The following is a 15,478-nucleotide window of genomic DNA, read 5'->3' as shown; positions in this document are numbered from 1 at the left end:
AACAAGGAGAGCTAAATAACATGTCATTTGCAAAGGTGTTGATTGGGGTAAGAAAATCCAAGGAGATGCTATTCCCCAGGCTAGGGCACCAGGGAGCCACTGCTGCCCTGAGCTTTGAGGAGCAGTGGGCAGGGTGGTCTGCAGGGCCCAGCCAAGGCAGGGGCAACAGGAATTCATGATCTTGCCTCACTGTGGTCTTAGAGAGAAGGTCATGGTCAACCTGAAGTTATGATAGGAGGGGAGGGAATATGTCCCCCTCTACACTGTCCTCTCACTGTGTCTCCTGCCCTGGGAAACTCCCTCAGGGTGAATCCAACAAGAAGCCAGAGGCCACAAAGCTTCTAGAGGAAGTAACTAAAAGTCCTCCTCCAGGGCCTGAGCAAAGTGGAGAAAGGGCCCCGATATCTCACTTGTGTCTCAGTGCCTCTTTCTGAAGCCCAGAGTGTCAGCTTAATGAGTCCAGAAGGAAGAGACGCCCCCTGGGAGGCTGGACGAGGCTCCTCCAGAAACCCACACGAAATGTGACACTCAGCCACCCTGGAGTTAGTCCTTGTTCTAATTAAGAAAGAATACAGCAAGCTCTGTGACTGACGGGGAGTAAAGCCCGGTGGGCAGGCCCTAGTCCCTGGAACTGAAGGGCTCCCCCTTTAGAAGATGCGCTAATGTGAGTCTGTTAGCTTTCTAAGGCTCCTCGACATGTGGCAGATGGAAACGAAGAGGAGAGAAAGGAAGGAACATCTATTAACCCTTTAATTACACTTCTGATCCTGGACTTGACGGTTTATTTATTTCATTTTGATTCTAAGAACTTGTGTGATGTTTTATTTTCTCTTTAACAAAGTCAGAGACTGAGTCTCAGAGAGTTTGACTAGCTAGCCCTATAGGACAGCATCAGCTGGTAAGAAGTGGGCGGGGCTTTCCAGCTGGCCCAGGAAGCTCACAGTGTAGGGCCAAGGCTCCCAGCCTCACCAGCTGGGAGACCATGGGCACGCCATTTCTCCTTGACCTGTCTCTCAGTCTCTAAATTCAACCATTTCTGTACCTGTGAAGGGAGGGGCTTATAAGGGGCCAGAAGTGAAAAAAATGTGAGGTCAGAATGGAGGAGGATCGCAGCAAACCGGCTGACCTACCTGACCGTTGATAGTGGGAAATAAGAGTGTAAAATATCATGAGTCTAACAAATGCCTCTACCAGTCCTGCTGGGAACTTAATGAGTCCTAGGCTAGCCTTCTCCTTGATGTCAAGTCACGGTATGCTGGGGCCCAGAGTCATCTTTAGTTCTTCATTCATCCCGGAAGCAGTTCTGAGGTGACCACTGTGCTATAGCTCCCTGTGTTAGCCTGGGAGTCAGGTGCTGAGGAGTCCTTTCCCTTAGTCATAGGGGCGGGGGGGAATGGACGTTAAAATTAAACACAGAGGCCCAGATGTTGAACCTGAGAAGTGCAAAGGTTATGACACATCTCCGATGGGGGACGTCCCGGGAGGTTCATTTTGAACTGAAGATGTGCTCTTCCGAGGCTGTGCTTCCTCTCCTGCCATTCCTCGGCTGCTTGAGGCACCTTTCCTTCTGTCTGATCTGGAAGAACCTGGGGTCTTTCCTAGACTCCACTTTCAAAGAAACATCCTGCAGTTGCAACTGTGATCCCATTCAGCCACCAAATGCCATCTGCATCCTTTTCTGGCCCAGGCTGGCCCCACCCACATGGAAGCTGTGCGGCTTCCTGGCTTCCCTTCCTACTGTTCAGCTAATCCATTTTAAGCTGCCATTTTTTTTTTTTAAGGTAGGGAACAAATGTTTTATTGTATGTGCAGTTCTTAGGATGTGCCACATGCATGAATCAAACGTACTTAAACAGAGTGTTTAGGATTCTTAAATCACCTTCTGGGAGGCTTAGGGGGTGAACAAGGTTCGTGGCTGGGTGCAGGAAGACAGAGGTTTTGGGATTGTCATCATGAGGTTGAGCTCAGCCAGACCCTGGGCCTGAGAAGTTCCTGGGACCAGGCAGATTTTCTCAGTTACAGCCAGCTGCCTTACAGCAGCTTCACCCTTCTGCTAGGGTGAGCAGGGAAGGCCCTTTTCAATGAAATATTTTTGAATCCTTGGAGGAGGGACCTCTGAGGCAAGAGATGTGTGGTTTCTATAAGCAGCATCTCTACCTCTCTCTGTTCTAATGCAACATCCTGCAGCGCTTGGGGGGAATTTGCTAAGAACATTCTTAAAATAGAGGCCTGGAAACCAATCTGTCAGGTAGAAGTGTGCAGGCAGTGAAACCCTGGTTGCTGTGACACCACGCTGGGATGTGTGTTGTCTTGTCCCACCAAACTGGTCCCAGTGGAGGGGTCAAGGCAGCCTTGGCCGAATGGCCTGAGGCTTCACAGGAGGATCCACAGTCCAGCTTTGTCCTTGACCCTCGCTGCCTCTTTGGTTCTAGGCATCTGGAAGACAACCAGGTCAGCGTCATCGAGCGAGGCGCCTTCCAGGATCTGAAGCAGCTGGAGCGATTGTAAGTAAAGGACACCTCCTGGCTTCGAAGTGTTGGGAGGACGTTTTGTTTTGTTTTGTTTTGTAAATCGGTCTGTGACCTTGTTTAAAACGAGTCTCCAATGTTCAATAAAATGTTTCTATTATATTGAAAGCCCCTCAGATGCACTGAGATCTGCTTAAACTCTCCTTCCTCAGAAGATTCTGGGGTCTCTTTGCTCCCGACCCCTCCAGCTCTCTCGGTTTCTTTACATGGGCCAGGTTTATACCCGAGCCCTGGCCTTCCCCTCCTTCCTGGAGGAGGGCCGCCTGGAGCTGCCCTGTCATGGAAGTCACATCAGATCTTCCCTGCTCCTCTGCATGGGGAGCAAGCTCCCTGCTCAAGCCGGCTCCTCCCCAGACTCCTCGGCCACACTCCCGTGGGAGAGGGAAGACTGGAGAGTGGGCGCAGCCTTCAGCGCGCCTGTTTCTCCTCAGAGGGAGCATCAGCCTGTCTCAGGAAGCCCACACGTTTCCACGAGAGAACACATTGCCAGTGGTTTAAAAATAGGCCACTGTTCTGACTCTATCAGAGGGAGGGAGCAAAAGAGACGAGGATGGGAGAGGGATGGAGCCTCCATCTATTTCGTTGATGAATGCTTTTGCAGAAAACTCTGGGGTCACTTTGATGAGGAGAGCTGTTCAGATGGTTAAGTGGGCAGCTTCACCTTTCCTCAGTTAATCACATCTGGCAGCTCATAACATCTGGATATTTGCTTTCTGCCCTCTGAGCAGGGATTGTCCCCAAGAGCACTTAGTCATGGTGGTGGGCGGCTCTCATCATGCTTTCCTCTGCATCCTGGTTGCCCTGACATTTCAGCCTCCCCCTCCTGCAGATGGGGGAGTGCCGCTCGACAGCTCCCAGTTCTACCATACACCTGAAAAAATTCTATTTACCTGTCGCCAAAGCTTGCTTACAGAGATAGGCTTGGATGAAGGGAACTGCCTGATACCACCTTATTAGCTTTTTGATGGGCCACCTTTTTTCCATGAAGTCCTTCTATCCAAGTCCACATGGGAAGGGGGAAGGATCTCATCTCATGAGATGTCAATAATATTACTCAGAAAAATGCCTCACCACCCTCTGTTGTGTGAACTGTCTCATTTATTGTTCTCCTTCTGCATCAAATCCTAGCATATGTTCTGCTGTTATTGCTTTGAAAATATGACATTTATTTTACTTAAGGGAAAAAGTTATAAAATTAATGAATGCTGCCTTTGTTTACACTTTGATTTTGAACTTTCTGAAAACTTAAATTCTCCTCCTTATTTAGACCAAAGGAAACATAAAAGTGTTTGTTGAAGCTGGTTCCTCTATATGAAATAATCAACATTTACACAGAAAGATAAGTACACATCCCTAGTGGAAAGGCCACCTCTTGCTTAGTCTTCTAATTAGAAGGGTAAATACATTCCTAATTTGTTAATTTCATGGTTGTTGGGAAGAATTAATTGAGTACTTTGGACACACCAGGAGCTATGCCAGTGCATTATGCGCTATCAGTTCTTTGATCCCCACCAAATTCCTATGAGGTGTTATTACTCACATTTTGTAGATGAAGAAACAAAGACCCAGGGAGATTAAGACAAGGAATTGTCAGGGTGAGGTGTCAAGATACAAAGCCACATCTGCCTGACATCAAAGCCCACATTCTTTCATATTCCTGTGCTACAGACATTTGATGAAGTGTGATCTTTAGCAATGGCCTTGCAAATAGCCTCCCACATACCCATTTCACTCCAGGGAATATCAGTGAACTGTTCTGGCAAAAGGCTCTTTTCTGTGGCTTGCTGAATAACGCTGACATACTATGCATATCTGAGGAATAAACGGGTAATGGTTGCAGCAGAACCTGGCTATTTCTCTGCTTTGGTGTATTAGTGGGTACTGCTGGCTGTTCTACTGGATAAGCCATGAGTCTTAATGACTTTACATTAGGGAGAGTTTACCTCTTAATCATGTGAAATGCGGTATGGGCATCCCTGATAAGGCCTCTCCCCTCCAAGTGGTGACTCAGAGGCACCAGCTCTTTCCTCTCCTTGACTACCATTTTTAAACGGTGGCTTCCAACATACCAAAGTTTGTCTTCATCAAGCCAGCAGGAGGGAGGACAGCACAGAGGGCTGCACATGAAGCTTCCCAGGGCTGAGAGCTGGAAGAAGTGCTTTCATTCTTACATGCTCTGAGCTAGAATTCAACCATGCAGCTACCACAAACTGCAGCGGAGGTTGAGGAAACTCATAGAGCTTTCCAGGTAGTGCTCCGCAGGTAGAGGAAACATGCTTAGTGCAAAGACTGGCCAGTCTCCAACTTCTGTTGCAAGTGAGCTGAAGAAATACTTTGTCAGAAAGAAGTATAGGAGTGTAGGCTGCTAGACTAGTGTGCACAGCTGGATAGGTACTCTCATTTTTTGGCAAAGCCTTCCAGTGTCAACAAGAAAGGGGATGTGTGTGGCATGAATCCTGACTGCTGTGAACTTGGTTTCCATAATGCAATTGCCCCCAATCAGACTAAGTGATATACAGAATGGGCAAATATCATCTTATTTGCTGTTAACAACTGAAGAAGTGTCATCTCTAGTTCTCACCCCTGCACCTTACTTATATTCCTATATTTAGTGATTGATTATTTTTATTGCTCATAATCTGAAATACAGAATATGAGAAATTATGTGGGCTTCAATAATTCACATATGGAGAGTTTATTTCTGATCTATTTATTATTAGTTCATCCTTTTGGAACTTTCTGGGAAAGGGGAGAAAAGTCTGTCCTCCTGGTCTCAACTGAGAATTCTCTATTCCTCCACGAAAGAACACTTGCTCCAGACTGAGTTGAGCATCTCTGCAATAGTTATTTTCTGTTGCTATAATAAAATGCCTGAAGCTGGGTACTTTATAAAGAAAAGAGGCTTATGGAATAAACAGTTTTGGAGCCTGGCAGCCCAAGATCAGCCTCGCCTCTGACAAGGGCTCCTTTGGCTATGTCACATCATGGTAATGGCATCATAGTGGGAGCACATGTGAGACAGAAGGACCTCATAGAGAGATAGGAAGCCGGAGAGCAGGAGGGGATAGTCTTGCTATTTCATAACAACTTGCTCTTTGGAGAACAACTAGCCCACTCTGTGAGACAGGTTTCAATCCCTGAGGCTTGTGATGCTCCGATGACCCAGTCACTTCCTACCAGGCTTCACCACTAAATGTCACTACATGGAGTAGTGGACTTTCAACACATGGATCTTTTAGAGGCACAGCACACTCAAACCACATCCAAACCATAGCATCTTCCTCCCATAGTAACACGCTTATCTCTATCACAAAACTTTTGATGCCATATTTCAATTTCCTATTTTTCAGATTGTTTCTTCTCAAAACTGAGTGTGTTGAAGTCAGGGATCATGTTCCATTTAGCTGTTAATCTAACATCTTTGAACAAGGCATGCTAATAAGTGCTTGAGGATTATTTATTCATCAAAAATACTTGAGTTTTTGTTGTATACCAGTGATTCTGAGCTGGGACAAGTTTTGCCCCCTGGAGGCACTTGGCAATGTCTGGAGACATTTTTGTTTATGGTTGTTTATGACTGTGGGATGCTCTCGGTAGGTGGAATCCTAAGTACCCTATCTCTAACTACCCTAAAATGCACAGGAAAGCCGTACAAAAATAGAATTATCCAGCCCCAAATGTCACTAGTATTGAAGTTGAGAAACTCTGCTATTGGTCTTTTATGTATTAGAGAGCACACTGGACACTTTATTATGAGGTTGACTTATCATGTCCCTAATGTGACAAAATATAAAATCCAAAGGTAAATGTATGTACCCTAAATATACTTTGGCCAGTTTTCACTTTTGGTTTCCAGAAAGTAGATGAGAAAGAAGAAAAGTTAAATGAAACCAAGAGCAAATAAACAAATCAAAAAGGCAGGCCATTCTACAAGGTAACCACCCTGGTCTTCAAAAGTCGACAGTCGTAACTCTGTGGCAGAAGCCTTGCCTGGCCTGTATGAGGTCCTGGGTTTGAGCCCCCTGACCCCTAAAACATTAATGTCATGAGGGGGTGGAAGTTGACTGTTACAGATTGAATGAAACTTAAGATAGACAGAGCCACACAAAATTAGGAGAGTCACTGGAATTAAAGTGTTCAAAGATCCTTGAGTTATCTAAGAAGGGATAACAGTGATAAATAGTTATCACTCTATTAAATAAGAATGCATGTTATGATCAATGTGATGGCCTTTAAAGGGAGTAGTAAAAAATATATATTCCAAATAGAAGAAGAAAGGACATGTAAAGTACAAAATATGAGGGATAAAAGGAAAGAAAAGAATACAAGTGAATGGGACAAATAGAAAAACATAGTAAAACAATACATATATCATAATTCATTTATACGTAAGTGGACTAATCCTCCAATTAAAAAAAGATGTCTGCTGGGTGCAGTGGTGCACACCTGTCATCTCAGTGGCTTGGGAAACTGAGGCAGGAGGATTGCATGTTCAAAGCCAACCTCAGAAATGGCTAGGCACTAAGCATCTCAGTGAGACCTTGTCTCTAAATAAAATAAAAAATAGGGCTGCCCATGTGGCTCCGTGGTTGAGTGCCCCAGAGTTAAATCCCCAGTGTCATAAAAGAAAAAAGACAGATTTTTAGTGTGAACTTAAAAAAGCACAATTATATGCTGCTTATTAAAACAAATGTTGAATATAAAGTTGAAAATTAAAGATCCATTTGGCCATGAAAACACTAACCAAAAGGTTGATGCCACTCTATTAATACTGGATAAAACAATCTTGGAAAAAAGAAACATTATTGACTATAAAGTGGGACATGTCATCATAATAACATAGTAAATACAACAGAAAGATATAGCAGATCTATGTGTAAAACTGCCTGAAAATACATGAGGCAAATATTGACAGAACCAACATGATAGACAAATTCATGACCATAGTTATCTTTCTCAGTAATTGATAAATCAAGCAGACAGAATTATTAGTGACAGGTAAAATAGTTTAATAACACTGTAAACTTGGCCAAATGGAAATGCAAAGAATGCTTCTGACAACACCGTAGAATAAACATTCTTTTCAAGAGTGCATGAACCTATTATACTGGTCTAGGAAGGAAATCTCAACAAATATCAAAGGATTGAAATCATATGAAGGTTCTCTGACAGCAGAAATAATTGAGACACCAATAAGAAAATAGTAAGTAGAATTTGAAAAAAGGGGTGAAGAACCCAAGCAGGCATTTTGAAATTAAAGAAGTTATTTCAAAATAAATATTGCAAATACAATACTGAAGAAGAATAGACTTTTAGGAATTACTCTATCCAGTTTCAAGACTTATTGTAAAGCTACAGTGATCAGGACAGCATGGTTTCAGTAAAATAACACACACACAAATCAATGGCATAGAGTAGGCCAGAATACACCCAGGCAAACAGAGACAGCTGAATTTTGATGAAAGTGCAAGGACAATTCTGTGAGAAAGAATATGGTCTTTTCAACAAATGGCACTGGGACAATTAAGTGTCCTGTGTGCAGAAAAATGAGCCTGGACTCAACTTTGTGTCTTATGCAGAATTAAGTCCAAATGTGAGATGTGTCTAGAGGTAAATACAGTGAGAAATATACATGACCATGGATTTGGAGATGAGCATTATTGACACAACCCTAAAAGCATGATCCATGAAAGGGAAAAAAAATAATGATGAATTGGACTTTGTTAAAATTTAATAAAGGCCACCATTAGGAAAATAAAAGATAATCCACAGACCAGGAGAAAATAATTTTAAAACATATCTGGTTAAAGATTTGTATATAAAATACAGAAAGAATTTAAAATGCCCAATAGTAAGAAAACAAATATCTTTTCTCTCCACCAAGACCCAAAGAAATAGGCAAAAGATATTAATAAGTACTTCATCAGAGAAGCTGAATGAAAAACATATGAGTATCATTATTTCATCAGGGAAATGCAAATTAAGCAACAATGAGTCGCCACTGCACCTACTGGAATGGATAAAATATGAAGCTGATGATGCTGGTGGCTGGGGGGATGGAGCAATAGCTTCTCACCTTCTTTGCTGCAGTGATACACAGTGTTTTGAAAAACAGTTCAGCATTTTCTTCCAAAGATAAACATCATCTTATGCACTCTAGACTAGTGGTTGCTAGGGACTCAAGGAAGAAGAGGGATTGGAGGTTTCTTGGGTGAAGCACAATAAGTATGAGGGTTAGGGTGGTGACATTGCTGTGTGATTCTGCAGTGGGAATATGGGATACTATATGTTTAAAAAACAAACAAACAAACAAACAAACAGGATTTTACACGACAGCGTGAACCCTAAAATGTGTGAATTTTTTAAATCATTGAGGAAATCAGGGGAGTGCAGACTATGAGGAAAGTATGCCCAACTTCACTGAAGGTGGTGGGGAAGATGGTGACCTGGGTGGCTCTGGGAATTAATGAAGACATCTGTAAGAATAAAGGCAAGAGGAACCACACAAACTGTGATTCAGTTGACATATTTGTCTCTCACGGGAATGTGGGCTAACAATTCACAAACCACTACACATGTATACTGGAACTGAGCAGTGGATGGAGGATGTTAGGCACAGGTTTCCACTGTGGAAATGCTTAGTTAGAGACAAGCAGTGGAGAAAGCTAGAGTGATCCAGGTGCTAATAGGTTAGACTTACAGACATCATATGAACATGTTTAACCTAATGTACATACTTTCATTTTACACAGGTGGATATGTATGTAGAGATATTCACTGGCATGTGTACATGCATGGATTAATATATAAACATGTCCTTGCTCTGTCTGTAGAAGTGCCTAGAAGCAGCACTATGGTAGCAACATATATTCCCAGCTACTGGATCTTGGTTTCTCATGCTGTTCTCTAATAAAAAGGAGTTAACACAGCTTGGAGAAATGGTTAATTCTAGGACTGGAGCATTACATATGTTGTGCTCCAAAGGAAGTGCTCAAAACAAAACTGTGAGGACAATTAGTAGAATATTTCAAAATATCAAGTAGAAAGGATATTGTTCCCAGTACAAAGAAATGAAAAATGTCTGAGGTAACAGGCCAGTTACCCTCATCTGATCATTATTCATCGTATACAAGTGTTGAAATATCACACAGTACCCCCATAATTATGAATAATTTCTGTGTGTCAATTAAAAACAAAATATATATTTTTAAAAAGGAAACCTTACAATTTGGGGAATATGTCAAAAGGGCATAGGTGCCAACTGAAAGAACTCTTTATGGCCAAAGCTGAAACAATTGGAGCCACAAAAAAATTAGTATTGAACTATAACACAAGTATAAAGCAAAAATTCTATGAGTCTAATATACATAATACATAAATAAGTCATTGAATAAATAAATGGTGGACGAGAAATCTCTCATGAAGAATAATTCTGAATAATTTGTTGTGTATATTCCCTATGCTATCTAGGAGGTCAAATTACAACTCTTCATTCCTTAAATGTGGACTTCATGTGGACACTTCCTATAAAAAAGCAGTATACGAAAGGTGGTGGGGACAGTAACCTTACATAGAAGAAATCTGGTCACCCTTCCTCAGCCACATGATAAAGATTCACATCAAAAGTGATTAATCACCTTGATGTTATGGCCTTTCAATATGATGTCTTGGAAATAACACTTTATTTTGGTGACTTTTGCCTAAAAATTGATAATCCCAGGATAATAAGGAGAAAAATATGAAGCAAATTCCAATAGAGGCTTTCTAAAAGACACCTGAATAGACCTTGCTATAATTTACATGTGTCCCCCCAAAGGCCCAGGTACTAAAGGCGTGGTCTGCAGGGTGGCACTGTTGGAAGGTGGTATAACCCGTAGAAAGTGGGGCCTAGTTGGAGGTTCCTAGGTCCTTTAGGGCATGCCCATCACAGTCATCATTGAACCCAGATCTCTCCCTTTTCCTCCTTATTCTTAGTGTATGAGGGATATGGTTTTCTCCCACACACACTCCCACCAGCTTGTCCAGCCCTTATAAGAGGCCCATAGCTATGGGGCCACTTGATTTTAAACTGTAAATTTCAGACCCATGAGCCAAAAATAATCCTTTTCTCTTCATAAGTTAATATCTCAGGTATTTTATTGTAATGATAACTGATTAATACAGTTTTCCTCAAAACTGTTAAAATTATCAAAATCAAAGGAAGTCAGAGAAACTGTTAGAGCCTAATGTAACCCATAGAGATATGAGAGTTAAATGTAATGTGGCAGCTTGGATGGAATTCTAAAACAAATAAAAGGACATAAGTAAAATAAGTATTGGTTTTAGTTACTAATGTATCAATAGTGCTTCATCAATTATGATAAATGGACTATAATAATGTAAGATGTTAATATTAGGGAAAATTTGGTGTGGGTTATATGGGAACTATCTGTACCATCTTCCCAACTTTTATGCTAATCTACATTTATTCTAATATGTGTGTGTATATATATACATATATATATACACACACTTTTTATGTAGATAAATATATATATGTCACATAGTATGTGTATGAATAATGTATATATACATATATACATGTTCATCTATATATCGTGTAGTTTATATATACATGTTTATATATACATATACACACACAATAATCTAGATGAAATCTAAGAATGAAAAATTGCAATGGATAATACTTTAAGACAAATGGAAGATGGAAAGAAATATTTTTAAAAAATCAAATAACAAATCACTATACAGATTAATAATTTAAATTAATTTAATATAATAAAAAGAATTTTTTAAAAAGTAATAGGTCTGCAAGGCAGGCAAAGAAGTTCTAACACACTTCTACTAGAAACCTCTGAGGAAGAAAACTAAAGCAGTTAAAGCAAAACTTAACAGTATGGATAATTACTCTTATCCAAGAAACTTTCCTTAATAAAAGATTATTTGGAAATATAATTTTGTTTTTGCCTGTGGTACTGGAGATTGAATTAAAGGCCTTGCATATGCTAGGCAAGTGTTATGCCCTAGCCCTTTTTAAATTTTATTTTGAGACAGGCTCTTGCTAAGTTGCCCAAGTTGGCCTTAAACTTGTAATTCTCCTCAGAGAATTGCTTCAGACTCCTCAGTAACTGGGATTATAGGTGTGCTCTACCATGCCCAGTTGAAAATTCATCTTGAAAGGACATTGGATGCCTGGAAAAAAAGAATCTGAAAGGTCAAAATCAAACATATTTTAATAAAGCTATTGGATTTTCAAGGAAAAATAATTCTTAAATGTTCAATCAATTAATGACTCACAATGGAAAGAAAATTAAATTTCCAGCATACTTTCTGATGCCAGAACTTTTTGCCAGAATACAATTGAATAACTTTCAAGGAAATAAAATGTGAACCACAGATTGCACATTCAACCATACTGATGTTCAAGTACTATGAGCAGACTATAGTGATTAGTCAAGAACTCAGGCATCATGGTTTCCACGGTGGTCTTCCTAAAGAGCCTTCCAGAGAACAAGTTTCATATAACCAAAGCCCGTGGAGACATGTGCATGAGAACCGGGACAGTCTACATGTAAAGATTCTCTGGAAATGACTTGGGGTCGCATGATGGGTTTGAAATTCCATGGAATGGGAGTAGATCTCCTTGCTCCTCCATGCTTAACAGTCTTTTTCCATACCAGCTGTGTTAGTCAGCTTTCTTTCACTGTAACAAAATACCTGAGATGAAGAACTGAGAAAAGTTTTATTTTGGCTCCCAGTTTTGGAGATTTCAGTCCATGCCTGGTTAAACTTGTTGCTTTGGGGCCTGTGGTGAGGCAGCATGTCATGGCAGGTTAGTAGGGTGGACCTTTCACTTGAGGGCCAGGAAACTACAAGAAAAGCAATGAGGGAACCAGGGTCTCACACAGCCCTTCAAGAGCACACCCCCAGTACTCTAAACACCCCCTAGTAGGCCCCATCTCTTAAAGGTTCCACCACCACCCAATGGCGGGGACCAAGCCTATAAAACATGGGCATTTGGGGAACATTCAAGATCCAAACCAACAAAATTAACAGCATTCTAGGGTCCTAGAGGATGCAGAAACACAAAATGGGAAAAGGTTTAGTTCTTGCTGATACACATCTGGCCGTGACATGAACAAGAAGCAAACAAATGTTGTTTCAAAAATAACAGTGCGATCCATCACATTAACAAAATAAGTAAAAAAAGTCATTTCATCTCAATATATTGACTTAGAAAATGATTTCAATAAAAGTCAACACTAATTCATGACTTAAAAGCACTTGACATATTAAAAATAAATAGAATTTTTAAACAAAAATCTACAATAAAGATCATAGTAAATGGTAAAATATGAGAAACTTTCCTCCTAAGAAAATCAGGCACCAACATTACTGCTAGTCTACATGGTGTTGGAAATCCTGGTCTTGGCAGTGATTAAAAAAGTAGGAGGAGAAGGAGGAAGAAAAGAAAGGGAGGGAGGAAATAAGGGGAAAGAATAGACATAGAAACTGAAATAGAAGGAATATAAAGACCATTATTTGAGAATAACATGATTGAGTACATGGACAATATAAAATAATCTATAAATATACTATCAGAATTTCTGAATGAATTCCTAAGGTCATTAGACATAAAGCCAATATACAAAAAGTCTGTAAGCCAGCAAAAATTAGTCATTTTTTAAATGACATTTGCAGGAGTACCCAAAATATTAACTGCTCAGAAATAAATTTAATGAAAGATGTGGCAATACACAGGAAAAAACAGACATTATTGAGAAAAATTAATGATGGCTCCAACATATGGAGAGATACCATTATGTTCATGGATTGGGAAATTTAGAGATAAAGATGACAATTCTATTTAAACTGATAGGTGGATTTACTGCAGTCTTCAGAATGCAGGTTACTACAGGAATTTAAAAAAATAATTCTAAAATTTATATGGAAATGCAAACAACCAAGAACAGTTAAGACATTCTTAAAAATCCAGCTATAGAAGGACACTTGATTTGCAACAAAGGTGACTTTATGAAGGATCTTAGAATGGATGACCTAATAAATTGTGCTACAGTAACTAGATATCCATATGGGAAACTTATTATCTTGACCCCTACCTCATGCCACTCACAAAATTAGTTACAAGTGAACTGTAGATTTAAGTATGAAAGATAAAATAAAAACACTTCTAGAAAAATAAAGTAGAATATCTCCATGGCCTGGGGAAGTTGATATTTGCTAAGCAGGAAATAGAAGTCACTAAACTTAATGGGAAAAATTAGATAACTTGGACTACACAAAAATAAATAACTTTGGCCATCAAAATAAATTATAAAGTCAGTGAAGAAAAACCACATCACAGAATGGCGGGAAGATATTGGCAAACACACAACCAATTGAGGACTTCTACTGAGAATGTGTAAGAACTCCTACAAATCAATGAGAAAGAGACAATCGACCCAGCAGAAAAATGGTTAGGAATTTTGAACAGACACTTCACATGAGGCTCTGTGGTGATCCTAAGAAAAGTTTCTTGACGTGTCTTTAGTATTCCGGGAAATGTGGAATAAAACCACACTCTCTACATCACACACCATCAGAATGCCTAAACTTGCAGTATCAGGAGTGGTGAGGATACTAAATAATGGTGTTTATCTTATTCTTCTGGGGGAGTCATTGACAGAATTGCTCTGGAACACTGGCAGTACCAATAAGGTGTGAACATTCACCTACTGCAAGACCCAGAAATTCCACTCCTAGGTATGCTCCCCACCAAAAGACACCAGGATGTTCATATCAGCACTGTTTGGAATATTCCCAAACTGGAAACAAGCCAAATGCTCATCAACTGCAGAATAAGTAAATAGGTTGTGGTACATGCATCCAGTGGAATGGATTAATGAAAATGAAAACAACACACATGCGCATGTGTGCGCACACCCACACACTATGGCTGCATGTATCCATGTGACTCCCCTCAGAAACACAGTGACTGACAAAAAATCTAGGCGTGGAAGTTTATATATAACCTGATTTCACTCGCATGAGCTTCAAAAACAAGCAAAACTAACCTACGATGTTGACACCAAGGGCTGTTTAGCTATGAGGGTAGTGAGTGGAAATGGGCGTTAGAGGTATCATCATCCATTTTACAGAGCTGAAGGTTTTGTGGATCTGTCACTGGGTGAAAATACTTCAAGCCATACAATTTTAATTGGTACAATTTGCCAACTATGTGTGACATTTTTTAAAATTTGTTTATTTTGAAAAGAGACTGAAGAGATGGATTGAACAATGAAATTCAATGTGCAGCTCTTAATTGAAACCTAGTTTGAGGAAAGGAATGTATAAAATACAATTCTGGGACAAATGGAGAAATTCAAATGTAGTCTGGGTATCAGATAATGTCAGGGAATTAGGATTAATTTTAAGTGTACTAACAGTACTCCAGATACGTTGGAGAGCCTCCTTCATTTTTTGAGATGAATGCTATAGTATTTAGGGATCAACTGTCCTAGAGTCTATAATTTGTGTTAAAATGGTTCAGCAAAAGGAAGGAAGAAAAAAGAAAAAATTGTAGCAAAGTAATTATTGTTGACTCTAAGTGGAGGATATATAAATATTCAAAACACATTTTACCTTTTCTGTATGTTTCAAAATTTTATGATGAAATTTTTTAAAATCATGTTTTAAAAATTTTTTAAACTATAATGTTCTTTTCACGGAAGAAACAAATCTGGAGCTCAGAAAGCTAAAGTAACTTGCCTTGCCAAGATTTGAGTCCAGGCCTATTCTGAATCCAGGTACCAGGATAAGAAATCATAGCCTTCTGGAGCTGGAAGGAGACCGAGATATTGTGCTGTCCAGGGTCCTCATTTTACAGAAAGAGAAGCAGGCTGGAGAGAAATTTGAAGTTATCTGCAGCACACAGTGTTTGAAATTGAGTT

General features: G+C 40.0%; 1 protein-coding gene across 4 annotated transcripts in view; it reads left to right on the top strand.

Moving 5' to 3' along the window:
• Positions 1–15,478, top strand: part of Slit3 (slit guidance ligand 3) — a 583,956-nt gene that overhangs the window by 49,309 nt on the left and 519,169 nt on the right. For all 4 annotated transcript variants that reach the window (XM_078052276.1, XM_078052277.1, XM_078052275.1 and 1 more), the window contains exon 3: positions 2,433–2,504. In XM_078052276.1, coding sequence (XP_077908402.1) covers positions 2,433–2,504 — 72 coding nt within the window. The remainder of the gene's footprint in view (positions 1–2,432; positions 2,505–15,478) is intronic.

Source organism: Ictidomys tridecemlineatus, chromosome 1 (assembly GCF_052094955.1).
Source record: "Ictidomys tridecemlineatus isolate mIctTri1 chromosome 1, mIctTri1.hap1, whole genome shotgun sequence".
NCBI lineage: Eukaryota > Metazoa > Chordata > Mammalia > Rodentia > Sciuridae > Ictidomys > Ictidomys tridecemlineatus.
The sequence above is the reverse complement of the archived record's forward strand: the minus strand, read 5'-3'. Positions and strand labels throughout refer to the sequence as shown.